Source organism: Equus asinus, chromosome 14, assembly GCF_041296235.1.
Source record: "Equus asinus isolate D_3611 breed Donkey chromosome 14, EquAss-T2T_v2, whole genome shotgun sequence".
Taxonomy (NCBI): Eukaryota; Metazoa; Chordata; class Mammalia; order Perissodactyla; family Equidae; genus Equus; species Equus asinus.
Window position 1 is genome coordinate 40,351,795 of NC_091803.1, and position 19,148 is coordinate 40,370,942.

General features: G+C 56.8%; 1 protein-coding gene across 1 annotated transcript in view; it reads left to right on the forward strand.

Annotated features, from left to right (window-relative positions):
• Positions 1-19,148, forward strand: part of LOC106836777 (uncharacterized) — a 144,221-nt gene that overhangs the window by 14,793 nt on the left and 110,280 nt on the right. Inside the window, exons 9-16 of the mRNA XM_070484926.1 lie at positions 5,273-5,376; positions 7,392-7,557; positions 11,379-11,564; positions 11,702-11,854; positions 13,291-13,435; positions 13,910-14,068; positions 14,853-14,977; positions 17,248-17,442. Coding sequence (XP_070341027.1) covers positions 5,273-5,376; positions 7,392-7,557; positions 11,379-11,564; positions 11,702-11,854; positions 13,291-13,435; positions 13,910-14,068; positions 14,853-14,977; positions 17,248-17,442 — 1,233 coding nt within the window. The remainder of the gene's footprint in view (positions 1-5,272; positions 5,377-7,391; positions 7,558-11,378; positions 11,565-11,701; positions 11,855-13,290; positions 13,436-13,909; positions 14,069-14,852; positions 14,978-17,247; positions 17,443-19,148) is intronic.

Here is a 19,148-nt window from a genome sequence, read left to right on the forward strand (position 1 = left end):
ACCCAGGCTGTGAACTCTCTGTTCAGCAAGGCGAGGGGCTTCCTGTGGGATCTGGCACCATCCTCGGCCCTTCTGATGAACGAGATGGATGCAGTGCCCACTGGCACATGGCATGAAAGCTGGTGGAGGGAGGATGGACGGTAGCCACGGCAGGCGAGTATGGATTGCAGCCACACCAAGCGCCGTGAGGAGAACAGAGCAGGGTGTGGCCTCGTGAGCACTTTAGACCAGGGCTCTAAAGCCGAGGACGTTGGAGTTGAGACATGGGGGGGGGGGGTCCCTTGGGAAGGGGGGCAGGAGCCCTCTGAAAGCAAGGTTTGCCCGGGCCGAGTCCTGAGTCTGGACCGTGTGGGCGTGTTCGTGGAGAGGCAGGCCAGCCCCACTGGAGATAGGCAGTGAGGACCAGCAGGGGCCAGCTGGTCAGGATGACTTCCAGAACATTCCAGGCACGTAGAGATCTGAGGCGTCCAGGCTGGGGTTAGTCCGCCTCGGTTTCTGGGGGTCTGGTCTGAGATGGCGCAGACCCCCCGTGTCCTGCTTGGCTGCAGGAAACAGGGTCACCTGGGGCACTTAGCAGGGATGCCCAGAAATGTGGGTGAGCTGAACGTCCTGAGTCCAGAGGGCTAAGGAGACAAGGCAGGGAAGTGGGGGTGAGGGAGCGAGGTGGGGCTGGTGTGGGAGGCAGTTTTAAATGATGGATGGCCGGGGAAGGCTGTCCTGAGGAGGTGACGTTGAATAAAGACCTGGAGGAGATGTGGTGTGAGCATGTGGCTCTGGGGGGTGGTCAGCGGAGGGAGGCCATGGCGCGTGCCCCAGTGTCCCTTCCCGGAGGGCCCTGCCCCGACCATCAAGCGGCCACCTGGCTCTGACCCTCTCTGCCTCGTCACTCTGGTTTTCTTTTCTTTCGTGGATAACCACAAGCTGACGCGCTCTCCTGTTTACTCACTGTTTCTGCCTCCCCATCCCGAGAGCCAGGGTCCCAGGCTGCCTTCGTCCCTGTTACACCCAGCGGGGGAACGCGCTGAGCTCAGTACAGGCTTGTGGAAGAGTGTGGACTCTCTCTCACGCTGAGCTGGGCTGTGCCATAGTAATAATAACACTAGATACATTGTTACGTTAGTTTCTCAGGGCTGCCCTAACAAATGACCACAAACCGTGTGCTTAAAACCATAGATATTGGGGCTGGCCCAGTGGCGCAGCGGTTAAGTTCGCACATTCCACTTCGGTGGCCCGGGGTTTGCTGGTTCGGATCCCGGGTGCGGACATGGCACTGCTTGTCAAGCCATGCTGTGTCAGGCGTCCCACGTATAAAGTAGAAGAAGATGGGCACAGATGTTAGCTCAGGGCCAGTCTTCCTCAGCAAAAAGAGGAGGATTGGCAGCAGTTAGCTCAGGGCTGATCTTCCTCAAAAAAAACAAACCCATAGATATTTATTCTCGCAGACGTCTGGAGACCGGAAGTGCAAAATCAAGGTGCCGCCGGGCAGGCTCCCTCCAGGGGTTCCGGGGAAGACCATTCCTCACCTCTCCCAGCTTCCGGTGACCGTCAGCATCCCTGGGCTTGTGGCCGCGTGCTCCTGTGCCCCATCCATCTTCACACTACCTTCTCTTCTCTCTCTTATAAGGACGCCTGTCATTGGCTTGGGACCCACCCAGATCATGCAGGATGCTCTCGTCTCAAGAGTCTTAATTACATCTGCAAAGACCTCTTTATCCAAATAAGGGCCACCTTCACAGGTTCTGGGAGCTGGGACGTGGACGTATCTTTCAGGGGCCGCCACTCAGCCCACCACAATTTTATTGAGCACTTACGGTGTGCCCAGGCAATAAGCTAAGAGCCTCACTTGTGTTATGGAGTCCTCTCAGTAAAATTCGTAGCATCATCCTCATTTTACAGATGATGAAATGGAGGTTTCCCGGCTTTGGGAAATGTGCTCCAAGCCACCAGCTAGTATGTGACAGAACTGGCTGTAAACCGGGGCAGCCTGGCCCCTCGCAGGGTTTCTCATCCTGGCAGTGGTGTCCCCCTGGGCCAGATCATTCTTTATTGCCAAGGTTGTCCTGTGCATTGCAGGATATTCAGCGGCATGCCTGGCCTCTGTTCACTTGATGCCAGCATCCCCCTCTACCCGGTTGTGACAACCCAAAGTGTCTCCAGATGTTGCCAGATGTTGGGAACTGGTCTATGGCCTGTGTTCTAACCATTGCCCTACCCAACCTCGTGAAATGCTGGGAAGCCACAGGACAGGCCCGCTTCCTCTCGTTGGGCCCCTGGAGCACCCTCTGACCCCCTGACCGGGCGTTTCCCCTGGCAGAGGCGGCTCAGGGCAGGGCGTGCTGTGGGCCTGTGTCTCCCCTCTGGAGACTGGCAGTGCCAGCCCCAGAGAGCACAGGGCAGCTGTCCTGTATTTATAGCATGAAAAGGAAGTCAATTGTTCCCGCCGCGGAGGTCCCCTGGGCTGGGGGTGGATTGCTGAGGACCTTGCTCCTGAAAGTGGCTTTTGTGGGATGTCTCAGTGCACATTAAGCAGCTCCTGGGCCCCCCGGAGGGCTGAGGGCCCGCCTGGTTGCCCGGGGGACCGACCCTGGCCTTCAGCTGGGAACGCCTCCACCCTCCCCGTTGTTGGTGGGCAGGAGACAAGGTTGGTTTCCAGTGTGGAAACAAAAGCAGGACTCAGTGCTCAGTAGACAGCAAATCCCCCAGCCTGACCTTCCACAGAGGGGCCCAGAGTTTCAACACGGGGGTGGGGGAGAGGCTGTGGGCTGGGGTGGCCAAGGACGTCAAGTGAGGGAAGGAGAAAGAAGGCTGGGAGAGGAGCAGGTGACCCATCTGGGTAGACCCCACACCCCCGGGGCTGCCAGGGAGGACGCCCCAGAGAGGGCCCAGCTCATGACCACCATCCGATATTCTAAGAATAGAGAACCCAAGTCACAGGCATTTATTAAACGCCGACTGTGTACAGCCAAGCGTTTTAGAGACGGTGTAGACAGCGGTGAGCCAGAGCTGGCTTGTCCTGGCTCTCCAGAGCTGATGGCTAGATTTCCAGGAGTCCTGCAGGCTGGTTGTTAAACACAGACATTGCTAACAATGAAATTATCCCATGTTACCATTAAAATGAATCATCCTAGAGACCCAGGTGGCGAGTTGACACCCTTGCTAGTCAGTACCTGGTCACTTTACTCCGTGTTACTGTTAGCTCTGCCCTCGAGGTTGTTGTATTTACTGTGGCTGCTTGGTGGGAATCCAACCCATGATGTGCTTCTGAGCTGCTCTTCCCAGCTCTGTGCTCGGTGACAGCACGCGGACCCTGGAAATAGGCCGTGCTGGGCGTGTCTACAGCGTGGAAATTGGCAAACGCTACACGTCGGGGCTTTCTCTCTTGCTTATGCCCTTGAGTGTGGGACGCTGGTAAGAGTGTGGGTCTAGGAGCTGCACGGCCTGGGTTCCAGTCTCGACCCTGCCGCTTAGTCGCCGGGAGGCCACTGGCCCCTGACGGATGTGCTCCCAGTGTCACCTTCCTTCTCTGTCGAGTGGGGGTGGTGACAGCCGCTCCTCGTGGGGTGTGTGAGGGTCACGAGAGGTGATGTCTGAGACGTGCTTGGAACAAGGCGCCCACTAAGGAACCAGTGGCGGTATTGTGCTTGCTGCTGTTGTTATTATTATCATTGCCCGTCGTTGTTGTTAGTGGCGATGGAGGTGACGGGCTTCTCACTCGGCGGCGGGAGCCTTACGCGCTCTTTCTTCCGCCCCACAGCCTTCCTGGCTCCAGCCTCTCTCTCCTTGTCTTTTTGATGAGAACTCAGGGTTTACTCTTAGCGGCTTTCCTCTATATCGTCCAGCAGTGGTACCTACGCTCATTGCGCATCCGTCACGTCCCTAGGACTTATTTCTCTTGGCCCCCTTCCTTCAAGTCCCCGCCTCTTTTCTCCTTTTGAATGTCTCCTCTTCCTGCTGGAGGGGAAACCAGGATGAGCCTCCGGTGTCCTCCTGCTGTGCCTGGCTCTGGAAAGCTGGTCCCGAAGCCAACGCGTGTGGCCGGAGGAAGCAGCAGGAGAGCTCCAGGGCGGACGCCCGGCCCTCCCCAGCCAGGCCCAGGGCGTGCACATTGCTGGAGCTCTTAAAAGCAGACGTGTCTGCGCCCAGGGACTCTCGGGGGATGCGGGAAAAGGCAGCCACCAGCCGGAGGGAGATGGAGCTGAGGCCGTCCCGAAGGCAGGCGGCGGGCCTGGAACCAGATTCCCCAGGGGAGCCGCCCCAAATGGGGTTGACAGAGAGTCTTCAAGGCCAACAGTGGTCAGCCGGCACAAGGGGCTGGCTTGTGTGTCCTGCACCGGGAGTAAAGGCAGAGCTCAGGGTCACCACGGCTTCACCAACAGAAGCCACATTGTGGGAATGCTGCCCGGACCCTGGCGGAGGCGTGGGTGGGCCAAGCTGGCCAGAGAGGGGCATCTTGCTGAGGTCAAGCTGTGTGTGTGGGTACTCAGTCCCCATGGCTCAGGGCAGAGGAGGCCCAAGGCCAGGCACGCGGTGCCAGCACCCGCGGACCCCTGGCTGGGGACAGTGGGAGGGAGAGGGGCTTCAGGCGTGGCCTTGGCCCAGCCCGGGACGCGTGGGGAGTGCCAGCGGGAATCCAGCACCTGGTGGCACTTTCTGTGGCTTTGGGTTCAGGCCGAGGCAAGGAGCCTGAGACGGAAGGGGCACCGGTGTCCCAAACCCCGGTTCTCTCCCAACCCGAGGAGGGCGGGCTCTGAGCCGAGCCCTTGATTTCTTGGTGAGTTTTTGGACACCTGGCGACTGTGCTGGTCAGGCCTGCAGACAAAGGACTAAAATTGCGAGCCGTTGCTGTGCGATTCTGCGAAGCGTCTGCATGTTTTTTCATTAAAATTATTGGGAAAGATAGCCACCTCGCTAACCGTGTGAACTGTGCTAGGACGCGTTGTGATAATTAGATTAGAATCACGGTGAATGTTTGTGCTGCTTTTATTAGAGCGGGAAGGCCTCGACTGCACATGCCGTGTCTGCGTCTCCCCACCACACCTCTGGCCCCCAGCGCAGCCCTGGCCCCTAGCAGGTGCCTAACGGGGCTTGGGACTCAGCAGGGAGCAGCCCAGACCTGTGGCCCCATCTCTCCGCGTCTGTGGCACCTTAGGGCGAAGCTCCCAGCCTCCCTCCTGCTTCCCCTGCAGCCGTGTCTGGAGGCGGGGGGATGGACGCGATGACCCTGGGGCCCCCACGCTGCTGGGCCTCTCACGCTGCCCCCTCTGACCCCCAGGCCGCAGAGCTGCTCCTGACGCTGGTGTCCCAGCTCCAGGGCCTCACCCTGGAAGCGCTGATGGAACTCTGGCGACATTCTTCCTTTAAATGCCACGGCAACTGGTAAGGGGCCCTCCCCGGGTCGGACAGGGCTGGACTGGGAGCTGGCTGGGGGTCCCGGTGGGGCTGGGTGGTCTCTTCCCATGTCCTCATTGAAGGGTGGAGGCTGATGTCTCATTTCATCCCCGTGATACTGGCTAGTCCTACAGTCTGGGGACATCTGCCAGGAAGGCGATTAAGTGGGGAGCTCGGAGGTTCCCACGGGGGCCCAGGCCTTCTTGGAGTCTAGAAGCTGAGGGGCCTGGGGTATAAAGACGGCCATTGTTCTCTCCCTCAGACGGGGATGCTCGTGTGAGAGCTGGAATTAACATTCCAATGCGTCCGGTACCCTTCTGAGGGGGTGGGGGTGTGGGGCAAGGCTGGGATCCACCCCCTGTGACCCTGCTAAATGTGGGGCCAGCAAGGGGTGCAGAGAGCCCCGGGCGGCATGGAGGGGAACCTCCAAGAAACCAGCACCAAGGGCTCAGGGCTGTGCGGGGGGCAGGGAGAGCTCGGGGTTCCGTCTCAGAGTCCAGCCCCTCACTCACCAGGCCCCGGAGATGCAACTTCAGGCCTGTGAGCTTTTCAAGGCTCTTATAAATATTTTGAGACCTGAAAAATATTTTATCAGCTCGGAAATCGGAAAGGAAAAACCCCTGCAAAATCAGCATTACCCAATGTTTAATTGAATGACTGCTAAACATAATAGCTAATGCAAAGATCCTTTTTGAGCCCTTTGTCCATAATGGCTCCTTTAATGCTCACAAGGACCCTGTGGGGTAGGTGGTTTGTAGTATTTCTACCTTAGGGTTACAGAAGGCAATCGAGGCACAGAGCAGTTAGGAAACTTGCCCAAAGTCACACAGCAGAGCTGGAATTTGAACCCAGGCGGCCTGTGCTGCTCCATCCAATTCTTATGGGCTTAATTGTAAATTATTTGATTTGGGGACATTTTCATTATGTTTGATGTAGGGAGGGGCCTCCCTGTCTTAAGGAGCTGCCTCTTGCCCTGGTGACACACCCTCCTTGTCCGTCTGCATTTTCCCACAAGCCCCTGTGTCTTGCCTGTCACTGGGGAGTCAGAGAGGTGGGGAGGCCCTTCCTAAATCTATAAGTTTCCAAGAGGTCTGACTCTCCTGATAGAGTCTGTTGCCCTCACGTCTTCCTCTGCCACGGCCCAGAGCCTGGTCCCCCAGGGTCCAAATCTGTCAGGAAATGAGAGGAAATACGAGGGCGAGGGGATGGGAGCCACAGCAGGACGTTGCTCAGACGACGTGGCCTGTGTGTTCCTGGGGACCCCCGGGCATCCTGGGGCCGGTCCAGTCATCAGCGTGCCTGTTTTACGGATCAGCAAATCGGGGCTGGAGACTGTTCATGGGCAGATGGTGAGGGTCGGGATGAAGGTGGGGTCCGTGGCTGACTCATCAGGGCTGATGGGTTGAGGAGCCCAGTCCACCCGTCTCTTTAGCCCCGCTGGCTCGTGTGGCCCCAGCTGCAGGGGCCTCCGATTCCCACTGTGGCCTCGGGACCCTGGTGTTTGCTCATCATTTCCCTGTCCAGACCCACTGTGGTACAAAGGTCGAAAACCTTACTGAGCTTTTCAACTTTGCTGCCATCTCTTCCCCTGCAGAAAAGAAAAAGAAAAGAAAAAGATACATCCTGCAGAGAGTGTGGGAGGTTTTCGCTAGAGGCAACTTGCCAGTTGTGGGTTCCTATTCAGGGCAGAGGGTTCTCGGCCCTGCTCGGGGCCTGGGCTGGGTTTCAGCAGAGCTGTGGGCAGGGACTCACATGTCCCAGATCCGCCGTTTTCCTGGGTGGGCAGAGTGGCTGGAGTTGAGACTGGGCTACTGGGGTCCCCTGGGCCCTGAGAACCCAGGCCCAGCTCGGCCCACCCCCCGAGGTGTGTGAGTGTGGACACATCCCTGCTGTGCCTCTCTGAGCCTCAGATTGCTCCCGGGCTGACCTGAGGCTGCCGCGAGAGGAGGCAGAAGGCGCTCAGGACATGTGGGTGACGTCCCTCGGGCCTCTCGTGACCTCAGGCAGCCGCTGGTGGACGCCCTGCCCTCCTGTGGTACTGAGCCCTGCGTGGGCCTCATGGTGGAGCTCATCGCGGCAGGGGAGGTGGAGGCAGACGAGGTGGAGGTGTGGCTCTGGTCGCTGGCCTTCATCCCGCAGCCCACGGATGCCATGGTCCACACGCTGCTGGTGAGCCCCTGCACCCCACCCCAGCCCCCGTGTTGTCCCTTCCCCGTGTGGCGGCTGACCTGCGCTCATCTAGACTTTGTGCCAGCCCCTTGTGGGGCCAGTGGAGGCTGGTCAGAGAGACCTGGGGTTGAGTCTCAGCAATGTGCCTCCCAGCTGTGTGATCCTGGGCGAGTGACTCAACCTCTCTGAGCCTGTTTTCTGATCCGGAAGATGGGGAGGGAACAGTGCCTCCCCACTAGGCTCGTGGTGAGGAATGAGATGCTGCAGGCAAGGCAGTTCTCTGGGTGTCTGGCACGGAGTCGGAGCTGTTGTCGTTATTGTAAACAAACATATTTAATGAGTCCTGAGGTTAGGAAGGTGTGTGAAACCGGGCCGAGGATTTCTGACAACACCTGGAACCTTGTTTAACCCTCGAGATGCCTCTACAGAGTAGGTGCTCTTATTACTCCCATCTTACAGATGGGGAAACTGAGGCCCAAGGAGGCTGAGGAGCTTGCCCAGGGGGACACAGCTCTCTCCCCTTCCCTTGGACTACAGGGCATGTCCTTGCTTCCCTGGGGGCGCTGTCACTTATCATTCCTTACCCTGTCGTTCCAGACTGGTAGCGGCCAGGGATCAGAGGTCACCAGCAGGGGGTGGGGGTGAGCACACGCTAGAGAAGTTGCAAAGACAGTACAGATTCTTCCTGAATACCCCGCCCCCAGCCTCCCCCATTATTAGCATCTCCCATCACCAGGATGTCTTTATTACAGCTAAGAAACTGGCACTGGCCAGACCCCAGCCCTTTCCCACTGCGGTCCTGTCTGTCCCAGGGTCCCATCCAGGCTCCACACTGCGGCTGGTGGGTGTGTGTTTAATTACACTTGAAACTACACATTCAGGAGACCACACTACACTCCAGGGTCCAGGCTGACGTTTTTACACCCGTGTGTGCCCGTGTAACCACCCCCAGAGCGAGATACGGGACATTCCCGGCTCCCAGGAGGCTCCCCGGTGTCCTTCCCAGTCAGTGACCCCAAGGCCATCACTCAGTCTTGCCTGCTTCTGACATTCACACCCCTGGACTCATGTGCACCCTGGAGTCTGGTTTCTTTCTCCCACGTTCTCCATGAGACTTGTCCATGCACGCACATGCGTGCGTGTGTACACGTGTGTGCCGGACTTTGTTCTCTTTCCTTACCGGGCCGTCTCCTTTCTCAGTGGTGTCCTTTGAAGAGCGGAAGTCTTAGGTTTGGTCAAGCCGGCTCATCCGTCTTTCCAGCGGGCGTTTCCCTCCCAAAGGTCCGGCAGCTTCCGGAGTTTTCTTCACCAGCTTTGCCGTGTAACCTCTCGGGGAGGGTTGGCTTGGAGTCAAGGAGTGGGAAGGGGGCCGGATGCGTGAGGGTCAGCGGCCCCTGGAAAACCGAAGTCACTTGTCTGATGGTCATGGGCTTGCGGATAATTTTGTCCACCTTTAAAAATTTAAAAAAAAAAGGGAAAGTTTTAAACAGACTTTTAATTGAAATGTAACCAAACCTGTTTAAGTTAGGGATTTTTGCTTTAAATCTGGCGTTTTGGTTCTTGTGAAATCGAGGAAGCTGGCGGTGCTGGGCAGACCCTCAGGGCAGCCATCACGGAACAGGGTTGTGACTGTCTGGACCCTCTTGGGGGCCAGGCCACGCTGGCCCACTGTCCAGGCCTGCAGCTCCCACGGAGCCGAGTGGCCCCAGCCTGCCCTTGGGGCGCCGGGAGTCATCCTCCGGGTGTCTGAGTGGCTTCCCTCCGTCTTTTCATAACCCCTGCCCACTCAGCCAAGCCCCTTTCCCTCCTCCATATTAAGAAAACAGGCTGTGTTTTCATTCGCCAAATCTAGAATAACACTGGAGGTGCTTGTCCAAGCCACACGTGTCCCCTCCTTTCACAGAGAAAACACACATGGAGATGCACACGCACCAGGACTCACACACATGGACCCTGAGGACACCCACACGGGGACACATGCACACGCACCCACACTGAGACACACACACCAGGACTCACACACATATCCTGGGGGTGTAGATGGACACACAGACATGTCACATATGCACATCCACACACACTGGGACACCCACACCTGGACACACACATACACACCAGGATACCCTGGGCCATGTGTACATATGCACCCTGGGACATGCATGGACACACACGGGGACACATGTGCACGGGGACACGTGCACCAGGACATGCACATATACTGGGATGTGCATGCACACAGACACACACACACACTGAGATTCTAAAGCACACGAACCCCGAGACGCACACGCAGACACCTGCGTGGACACCCGCGTGTGGGCGCACAGGCCCGGCTGAGAACCACGGATCCAACGGAAGGACAGAGCTGGTGCTGTGATCGTGTTTCCCTCCAGCTGCCGGGCGGGCCCTGCTCTGGGGTGGCATGTGTGGAAGGATCCGGAGGATCCAGCGTCCGGGGCCTGGTTTTCATGAGGGAGCCCAGGCTTTGCGTTTTGAGAAGCTGTGAGTGTGGGGGTAGCGCCTGGCCTGGGGGCTGGACCGTCCAGGGTTAAGTCCTGGCTCCACCATCTGCTGGCTGGGTGACCTCAGGCAAGTTACTTAACCTCTCTGTGTCTCAGGATTAAAGCAAGTGATTTACAGCAGAGCCTGCACATAGGGAGTCCATCTAAGTGTTGTTAATTAAACACATCTTTCTCCTTTTCCTTCAAGAGGCCTGGAGCCAGCGCTCCCCTTTCCTCAGTGTCCCCCCCCCCCCACCCCTGCCCCTTTGCCTTCCCCTCCGTTGAAGCTTCAGTGTCCCGGGGGTGGGGTGGCTGAGTGCCATGGTCAGTGTCTGCCAAAGAGCTCTGCCAAGACTGGTCTGGTCACCGCCACTGCGAGGACCCTGGAGGAGACGGCCCTGGTGGAGCTGGGCGGGTAGGGCCGTCTGGCCCCCAAAGGAGGGCTGGGGTCTCCTCCTGCTCCTCAGGGAGCTGGACTCAGGGGCCCCAGCAGGTGCTTTGGGATCGGGCGGGACGAGGGAGTCCTGATTTGGGGGCAGTTTCGGAGCTGGTGGATAAACACAGCCTTTGTGAAAGATTCAACGATAGAAGCGTGCAATTAGAGAAATGCTATGCAAACAAAGGTAACAGATCCTTGTTCCCAGCTGTCCTGCTCCGCTGCCCCGTGTCCACGCCCTCGGGCTTCTTTGTGTTGACTGTGTCTGTGTGTGGACCCACCATGGCACCATGTGCCTGCCGCCACCCGCCACCTGCCATCCCTCTGGGCTCCTCGTGCACCGAGCTGCTGGCACCGCCGTGGCGGGAACACTTCGGCCACGGACGCTGGCGAGCGCTGTGCGTGGGGGCTGTGTGTTGTCCCTGGCTGGGCAGGTGGGCGGGGCGGTTGCTGCCGTTTGCCCCAGTACCACTGGCCGTGCGCTGCCCTTTTGGGTCTTTCCGATTAGACACAGAGCCGCCTCCATTAAAGACAAAATGTCTAAGTGCTCAGAGCGAGTCCTTTCCCCTTTCCACATTTTTTGCCAAATTCCTATCGAGACCCTGATGGAAGAGCAAGGCCACTGCCAGCAGGAGGGGTGCCCCCCAACCCTCCCCAGGTCCGCATGGTGCCAGTCGCCCCAGCTGGTAAGCGGGCGGTGTGGTGGTCTCGGAGCCCCCTCCAGCCGCCACCTCCGTCCCTCTTCCTCCCGGAGAGATGCTATACGGGAGGCTGGTGACGCTGGTGGGGGAAGCTGGCCTGGTTGGGTGGCAGGGCCCAGCTCTCCTGTGGAGGACCCCTCACTGGCCTTCTCGGTGGGGGTGGGGGCCGGTTTCTGTCCCCAGCCGCTGCTGCAGACCCCGGGGGCCAGCCCCAGCACCTTCCTTGGCCTCTCAGCCCTGGCGCACAGCGTCTGTGCCACCCTGGACGGGCCCTGTGGGCAGCTGCCGGGAGTCGGCTCCCTCGTGAGCATCCTGGGAGAGGCGCTGGGTGCAGACTGCGCCTTCCAGGAGCCCTCGGACGCTGACCAGGTGAGGACGGCCAGTATCCTGGGCGCGGCCCCTTGCTGTGGGGCCTGTGCCAAGGAGATGAGCTGGAGGCTGAGGGGGAGGGGCCGGGTGCCACCCCCCCACGCCAACCTCCAGGCCCCACTGCCTTCTGGTTTCAGCTCCGGCTCGTGCTGAAGGCGGTCGGCAATGCCGGCCTGGCAGCCACGGCCCTCACCCCCTCGCTGAGCGCCTGTGCGTCCCTGCGGAGCCGCCCCCCTGAGGTCCGGCTGGCAGCCATCCAGGCCTTCCGGAGGGTCCCCTGCTCTGCGGATGTGAGCCCCCGTGTGCTGTTTCCCTGGGCTTGCGGTGGGCGGTAGTGGGTCTCCAACCAGTGTCTGCGGATTCCCTTCTTCATTTGGTCGTTCTTTCCTCACGTATTTCCTGACACCTACTGTGTGCTGGGCGCTGGTGTGACGAGGTGACCCTAGGTCTCTGTTCTCATGGAGCCTGTGTCTGGAGTGGGAGGCAGATATTCATCAGATAAACACACAGATGAGCAGACGATTGCAAACCACAGAGAAGCCATCCTGGGCTGCAGACCCCGTGGTTTGGGGCTTGGCCAGCTGAGGCCCATGGCTCCCGCCAGCTTGCTGCCTGTTTCTCTGTGTGAAACTGTGTTGGGCTGCTTTCTTGCTACCACTGCAGAGTTGAGTTGTTGCAGGAGAGACTGCTTGGCCTGCAAAGCCAAAAAACTTAGTATCTGTCCCTTTATGGAAAAAGATCGCGGATCCCTGGACCAGTGGCTCCTCTCTCCTTAGTGTCAAAGCCAGAGTCCTTACAGGGACCACCCAGGCCCTATGTGATCTGACCGCTGGCCCACTGGCACCTCTCGGCTTCATGTCCTAATTCCCTCGTCCCCCACCCCCACCCCTGGGTCTCCCTGTTGTCTGCCTCAGGCCCTTTGCACGTGCTGTTCTCCCTTCCTGGAATGCCTTTCCCCTAAATATCCCCAGGCTTCACTCCTTCACCTCCTGCAGGTGTTTACTTAAAAATCACTTCCACCGTGGGGTCCTCCTTGGCCGTTTCACCTGAAATGGAACCTCTCAGGTCCCCCCCCACCACGCCTCCCGCTTCCCCATTTTATTCTTCCCTCTTTAGCACTTGGTCCCACCCAACAGACTCTGTATTTCATACGTCAACCCTGTTTACCGTCTGTCTCTCTGACCTAGAGCATAAGCTTCAGGTGGATGGGAGCTGGGTTTGTCTTGCTCACAACTGTCACCAGCACCTAGCACAGTGCGGGGCGCGTAGTAGGCGCTCAGTAAATATTGCATGAGTGCATGGGCGGACGGCTGTGCGATGGAGGAAACCGGCAGGTGCTGAGGGAGAGAGGCCCGGGCTGGGGGAGGCGGCTTGCTTGGGAAGGGAGCCGGAAGCCAAGCCCTTTGGTGATACCCGCCGTGTGTCAGGCACTTTTGTAAATAAAGTTTTATTGACATGCAGCCGCGCCCACTTGTTACGTGAAATGGACGAGGCTCTGGGCTGGGGCTGCGGGAGGACCGGGGGTCAGCAGTGAGCGGGGAGCCTCCCCCTCCCACAACCGGGCCCCGGGGCGAGGAGTGTCCGGGAGCCGTGGAGATGTCAGCAGAGCTGGGGCAAGGCGGCAGAGCCACCGCTGGGGCCCAGGCAGGGCAGGGGCCGTGCGGTCCTGGTGGAGCGGGTGGAGCCGGTGGGCCCTAGGTGATGGCCTTCCCTCTGCCGGAGCCAGCGATCCGTGCTCGCCCGCCTGTACCAAAGCCCCGAGGAGGACGCCGAGATCCGCATCAACGCCTACCTGGCCCTGATGAGGTGCCCCGGAGAGGAGCTGTTTGCCCTGGTGCGGCGCACCCAGGCAGGCGAGCGATCTACCCAGGGTGAGCAGCGGCAGGTGGGGGTCGGGGAGTTGGGGCTGGTGGGTGCAGGGATTCAGGAGCATCCAGAGATCCTGAGAGCGTCCCTATCACAGATTTTTCTCAGCCCTGGGAGATAGGTTGTTAGTTCATTTTACATATGAGGAAACTAAGGCTCAGAGAGGTGGAGTGACCAGCCCAAGGTCACACAGCTCACACATGGGGGACCTGGGATTCAGAGTTGGGGCTGACTTTCAATCAAAGTCTTTCCCCGCCATCCCTCCCTTTGTCTTCCAGAAAGCACATCAGAGCTCCGTGCATAGGTTAGATTTCCAAGTTCCTTCAAAGCACTGCTGTTTGCTACTGTCTTTCAAAGAGGAGGACCCGGGATGGGGGCTCGGGGGAGGGAGGGTCTTGTCTCTGGGCTGTGACAGCTCCGGGCCCATCCCTCACTAAGCCCCTCCCCTCCTCTTCCTGCTGGCCGTGACCCGACTCCAGTGGGCTCCTTTGTGTGGAGTCACCTCCTGCAGCTGCTGGAAACGGACGACCCCCTGAAACAGGCCTTCCGACGGGCCCTCCCCGAGGACATCGTCAGCCGGGAGTTCCGTCCGGAGACCTGGAGACACTCATCCTATTCTGACATCACTTTCCGCTCAGGTGTGGCCCTCCTGGGAAGCCGGTCTTCCGCTCTGGGGCCGCAAAGGCATAGGGATCTGGCAACGCTGACGCCTGAGCACCTGTGGATCAGGATGTCGGTCCCCAAATGTCAAATATTTACATGCCACCTGCTGGATTTTCTGCTCTAGCCCTGTAGCACCTGGCGGTTTTGTTGGAAGAGGTCAAAAATGGTTAAATATCAGCCATTTCGTAGCATTCGATGGAATACTTCCATCTTTTCTCTAACCTGGTTCTTTTTAACTTACACCTATTTAAAAGGAAACTTTCTCCCACTGCCGTTAATAGAAAAGCCGTTTAACTCTGTAAAAAGAAGGGAATCGTCAAAGGAAATACAGTGACGATGCAGTGCTGTTCGTGAATTCTCATAGACGCTGTCCCTGTGAATTTGAGGGCTGTTTCTCCCTGGGTTAAAAAGCGAGATTGGTACCCACTGAGAATGCCGTCTCCTCGTTGTGATTGAGTCAAAAAGGGAGCCCCATTCTAGCTCAGGCACCTAGACCAGCTCAGCCACTCCACGAAGCCTGGGGGTGGGGAGTGGGTGCCCTGGCTGCCCCCTCTCCGTCGATCGGCAGGTGTGGGTACATTTGTGACTCTTCTGTCCTGACCTTCCCTCTGCCCTTGATGAGGCTTAAGGCTGAGCCCGCCCTCCTGGCTGAGAGGATGCCCCACGTGTCCGACTGGGTCTCAGGTTACGGCCCCTCCGTGGCCAGACCCTGCCCTGTGAGGGGTGCAGGATATACCCATTCTCTCTCTCTTCTCCTAGCATCTGGCAGCCTGGGAGCCAACATGGAGGGGACCCTTCTCTTCTCTCCGGCCTCCTTCCTCCCCCGTTCTGCCACGGCCAACCTGACTGTCCACGCCCTTGGTCGTGCCTTCAACCTCCTGGAGGTAAGAGGGGACCTTGCTTCACGCTCCTCAGGGCCTCTCCTGGACTTGGGGCCAGATGTTATCCCATCTCTCCATTTTTCCCTCCGTCACCTCTTGTCTTTATTGGTCCACTCCCACATCTTTTACTCCTAGCCCCCTCCATCCACCTACCCACCCATTTTTCTGCTCATCCACCCATCCATTCACTCACCCATCTACCCATCCGTATATCGGTTTACTAACCTCCACCCCATCCCTCCTTCTCTCCCTCCCTCTCATCCATCCACATACTTTCCCATCCATCTCTCCATCTACGCTGTCACCTGCCCATCTGTCTCCCGGTCATCCACTCATTCACATGTCTATTCATCTCTCCATTCACCTTTATCCTTCCATCCATCCATCCATCCATCCATTAATCCACCCATCCATCATCCATCCATCCATCCATTTACGTACCCTCCCACCCATCTTTCAATCTGTCTTCTCCCCCACCCATCTATCCATCTGCCTATTTACGCACCCACCCATCTCTTCATCTGTTCTCCCACTCATCTATCCATCTTTTCATCCATCTATCCATCCATGTCCATCGACATCCATCCATCGATTTATCCACCTGCCATCCATTGCACAAATATCTGTCCTCTACCTGACATGTGCCAGGCACTGTGCTGGGCTCTGAGAAGATGACGATGAACGAGAGAGACGTCATCCCTGCCCTCTTGGTGCTCACAGCCCAGAGAGGTGGACAGATAAGAACTGAGTAAACACATTGATAAAACAATGGCAACTCTAAGTAGTGTGTTTAGGGAGGTGAAGTTTGAGCTGAGACTGGAAGGATGAATAAGACCAGCATGTGCAAAGGTCCTGGGAGGAGAAAGGGCTTGGTGTGTTCAAGGAAGAGAAGTAGAGTAGGGAAAGTGAGGAGAGTGGTTGGATGGGGGGCAGGGAGGGAGCAGGGCCATGTCGCAGAATTGTAAGCTGGGGAGTGACGGGATGTGATTTGAGAGTTCTGGCTCTTGTGTGGAAGGTGGATTGCGGAGGGCAGCTATGGAAGAGAGACTCTCTTGAGGTCATATGTCCAGTATCCTTTAAAGTAATGGATCACCTTGGGGCGCTTCCGTCTCTTTCCCCCAGTCCCTGGAGCCTGTCTGATGGGGAGAGCTCTGCACCCTGTCCCAACCCTTTCTAACTGATGGAGAATAGGAAACCTGTCACCCAAACTTTGCCAGCTGGGTGCGTGGGCTCGTGTCTGCCAAATCCCCCTCTGGTGATTTCTCTCCAAATGCTCTCAGAGACGTCTGGATGGAAGGGTGGAGGGCAGAATAGATGGGAAGAAGGAGAGGAGTCCGGAAGGATAAAAGGACGCATGGTTGGGTGGATGGATGGGAAGCATGAGAGAACAAGTGAGCAGATGGCTAGGTGGAAGGAAGGCAGGACGGAAGGAAGGACTCCTTCATTCATCCATCAAATTTTGAGACCATCCAGGTCAGGGGTCTTAGTCAGGGTTCTCCAGAGAAACAGAACCAATAGGATCATGGAGGCCGACAGGCCCTGAGATCTGCGTCCAGCAAGCTGCAGACCCAGGAGAGCTGAAGGTGTAGTTCCCGTCTGTCCAGGCTGAAGGCAGTCAGGTGGGAGGAAGTTCCTCGTATTTGGAGGAAGGATGAGACTTTTGTTTTGTTCAGTCCTTCAACTGATTGGATGAGGCCCACCCACTTTGTGGAGGGCAATCTGCTTGGCTCAGTCTATTGATTTAAATATTAAAGTCATCCAAAAACACTCTCGCAGAAAAACCCAAAATAGTGTGTAACCAAATATCTGGGCACCCTGTGGCCCCATCAAACTGACACAAAATTACCCATTACACAGGCCTTGAGTGTGCCTAGTGACTGAGACGTGGTCCCTGCCCTCATGGAGCTCAGTGTCTTGCGAGGGAGACAGACACGCAGATTAGCCTGAGTGTGACCTTGGAGTTGTGTGCTCAACACTTGGAGGAACGAAGGATCAGTTTGGCTGCGTGTGGGGGGATTATGGGAAGGGAGTGACTCGGCAATTCAAGGAAGGCTTCCTGGAGGCGGCCTTAAAGAATCGGTGGGGATTCTCACTGTGTGGCATTTGTCAAGCTGATGTGGTGCTGGTTGATTTCCTGAGGTTGTGCCCCTTTCCTTGGGCCTGGGTGGACCCTGGGGGGCCTGGGGTGCTCTGTACAAGCCCCCAGCCCCGCAGCTCGTGATCACTCATGTGACTGAGTCACTCCTCCCTGAACCCCTGACTTCCCTTCCCAGCTGGGGCTCCGGCTGGAAAATGCCGAGGAAATCGCCGGCAAGCTGTTTGGTCCGAAGTCATTCTGGGGGCAGGAGGAGGAGAGAGAGGCCCACCCGGAGAAGCCCCCCGAGCCAGAACCAGGGCCCACAGCACAGGCAGCCAGCCCTGACTGTCCAGGAGAAAGATCCAGAAAGATGAGAGACCTGCAGCAGAAGGTAAGGGCAGTGCCCACACCCACCCGGCTTCCACCCCCGTCACAGTCAGGCGCCGGCTTGGGCTTGTGGACTGGGGACTCAGGTGTCCGTGAGCTCTGACCTTGCCCTCCTACTCTTGCAGAAACCAGCTGTTGGTCCAGATCTGAGCAGCCAGCTGTTAGCTTGCCTTCTTTTTTTTTTTGTTGAGGAACATTAGCCCTGAGCTAACATCTGCTGCCAATCCTCCACTTTTTGCTGAGGAAGACTGGCCCTGACCTAACGTCTGTGCCCATCTTCCTCTATTTTCTATGTGGGATGCCTGCCACAGCATGGCATGCCAAGCGGTGCCATGTCCACACCGGGGATCCGAACAGGCGAACCCCGGGCCACCGAAGTGGAACATGTGAACTTAACTGCTGCGCCACCGGGCCGGCCCCTAGCCTGCCGCCTTTTGAACAACTGTTTGTTGAAGCATCACACACATATGGCAAAATGCCCAAGTCGTAAGTGTGCGGCTCAGTGCGTTTCCACCAACGGGACGCATCCTTGTAACCAGCGCCCAGACCGCTACCAGCACCCCAGAGGCCCCCCTCCCCACGTTCTAGTTTACCCCCCAACCAAGGGTAATCACAGTCTGACTTCTAATGGCATCGATTAATTTTACTTTTTAAAAATCAGCTTTGTTGAGGGATAATTGACCTACAATAAACAGTGTGCGTTTAAAGCGTACAATTTGATAAGTTCTGACATATGCACAGATCCATGAGACCGTCACCATAATAGGGCTAATGAACGTATCCATCACCTCCAGAAGTTTCTTATGCTCCTTAATAATCCCTTCCCCCTTCTCTTCCCCGTCCCCAGGAACCACTGATAGGCTTTCCCTTGCTATAGGTCAGTTGACATTTTCCAGAATGTTCCATTAGTGGAATCATGCAGCGTTTTTTTTAAGCATATACTCTTTTTTGGTAGCCGCTTTCATTCAGCATGATTATTTTGAGATTCATCCATGTTGCCGGACGTGCTAAGAGTTTCTTTCTTTTTATTGCTGAGTAGCGCCCCATTGTATGGAAGTACCACCGTGTGTCCATCCGTTCACCTGTCAATGGACATTTGTGTTGTTTTCAGTTTGGGGCTGTTACACACCGAGCTGCTGTGAACATTGTGTACAAGGCTTCCTGTGAACATAGGTTTTCAGTTCTCTTGTGCAAATATCTGAGAATGGGACCGGTGGATTGTATGGTAGTTGTGTGCTTGATTTTTTAACAGATTGCTAGTCTGTTTTTGCAAAGGGGTTGCACCATTTTGCATCCTCCCAGCAGCGTATGAGAGTCCTAGTTCCTCCACGTCCTCACCAACACTGAGTATGGTTAGACTTTCTAATTTTTGCCATTCTAATAGTGTGTGGTAGTATCTTGTGGCTTCATGTGCGTTTCCCTTATGACTGATGATGCTGAGCGTCTTTTCATGTGTTTATCTGTCATCCACACGTCTTTGGTGAAGTGTGTGTTCAAATATATATACATATTTGTGTTAGAATTGTTTCTTATTATTGAGTTTTGAGAACTCTTTATCTGTTCGGCAAACAAGTCCTTTATCTGATATGTGGCTTGCAAATATTTTCTCCCAGTGTATTGTGTGGTCTTTGTACTCTCTTAGTGGTCTGTTTTGAAGAGCAGAAGTTCTTGATTCAGGTAAAGTCAAGTTTATCAATGTCTCTTATGCCC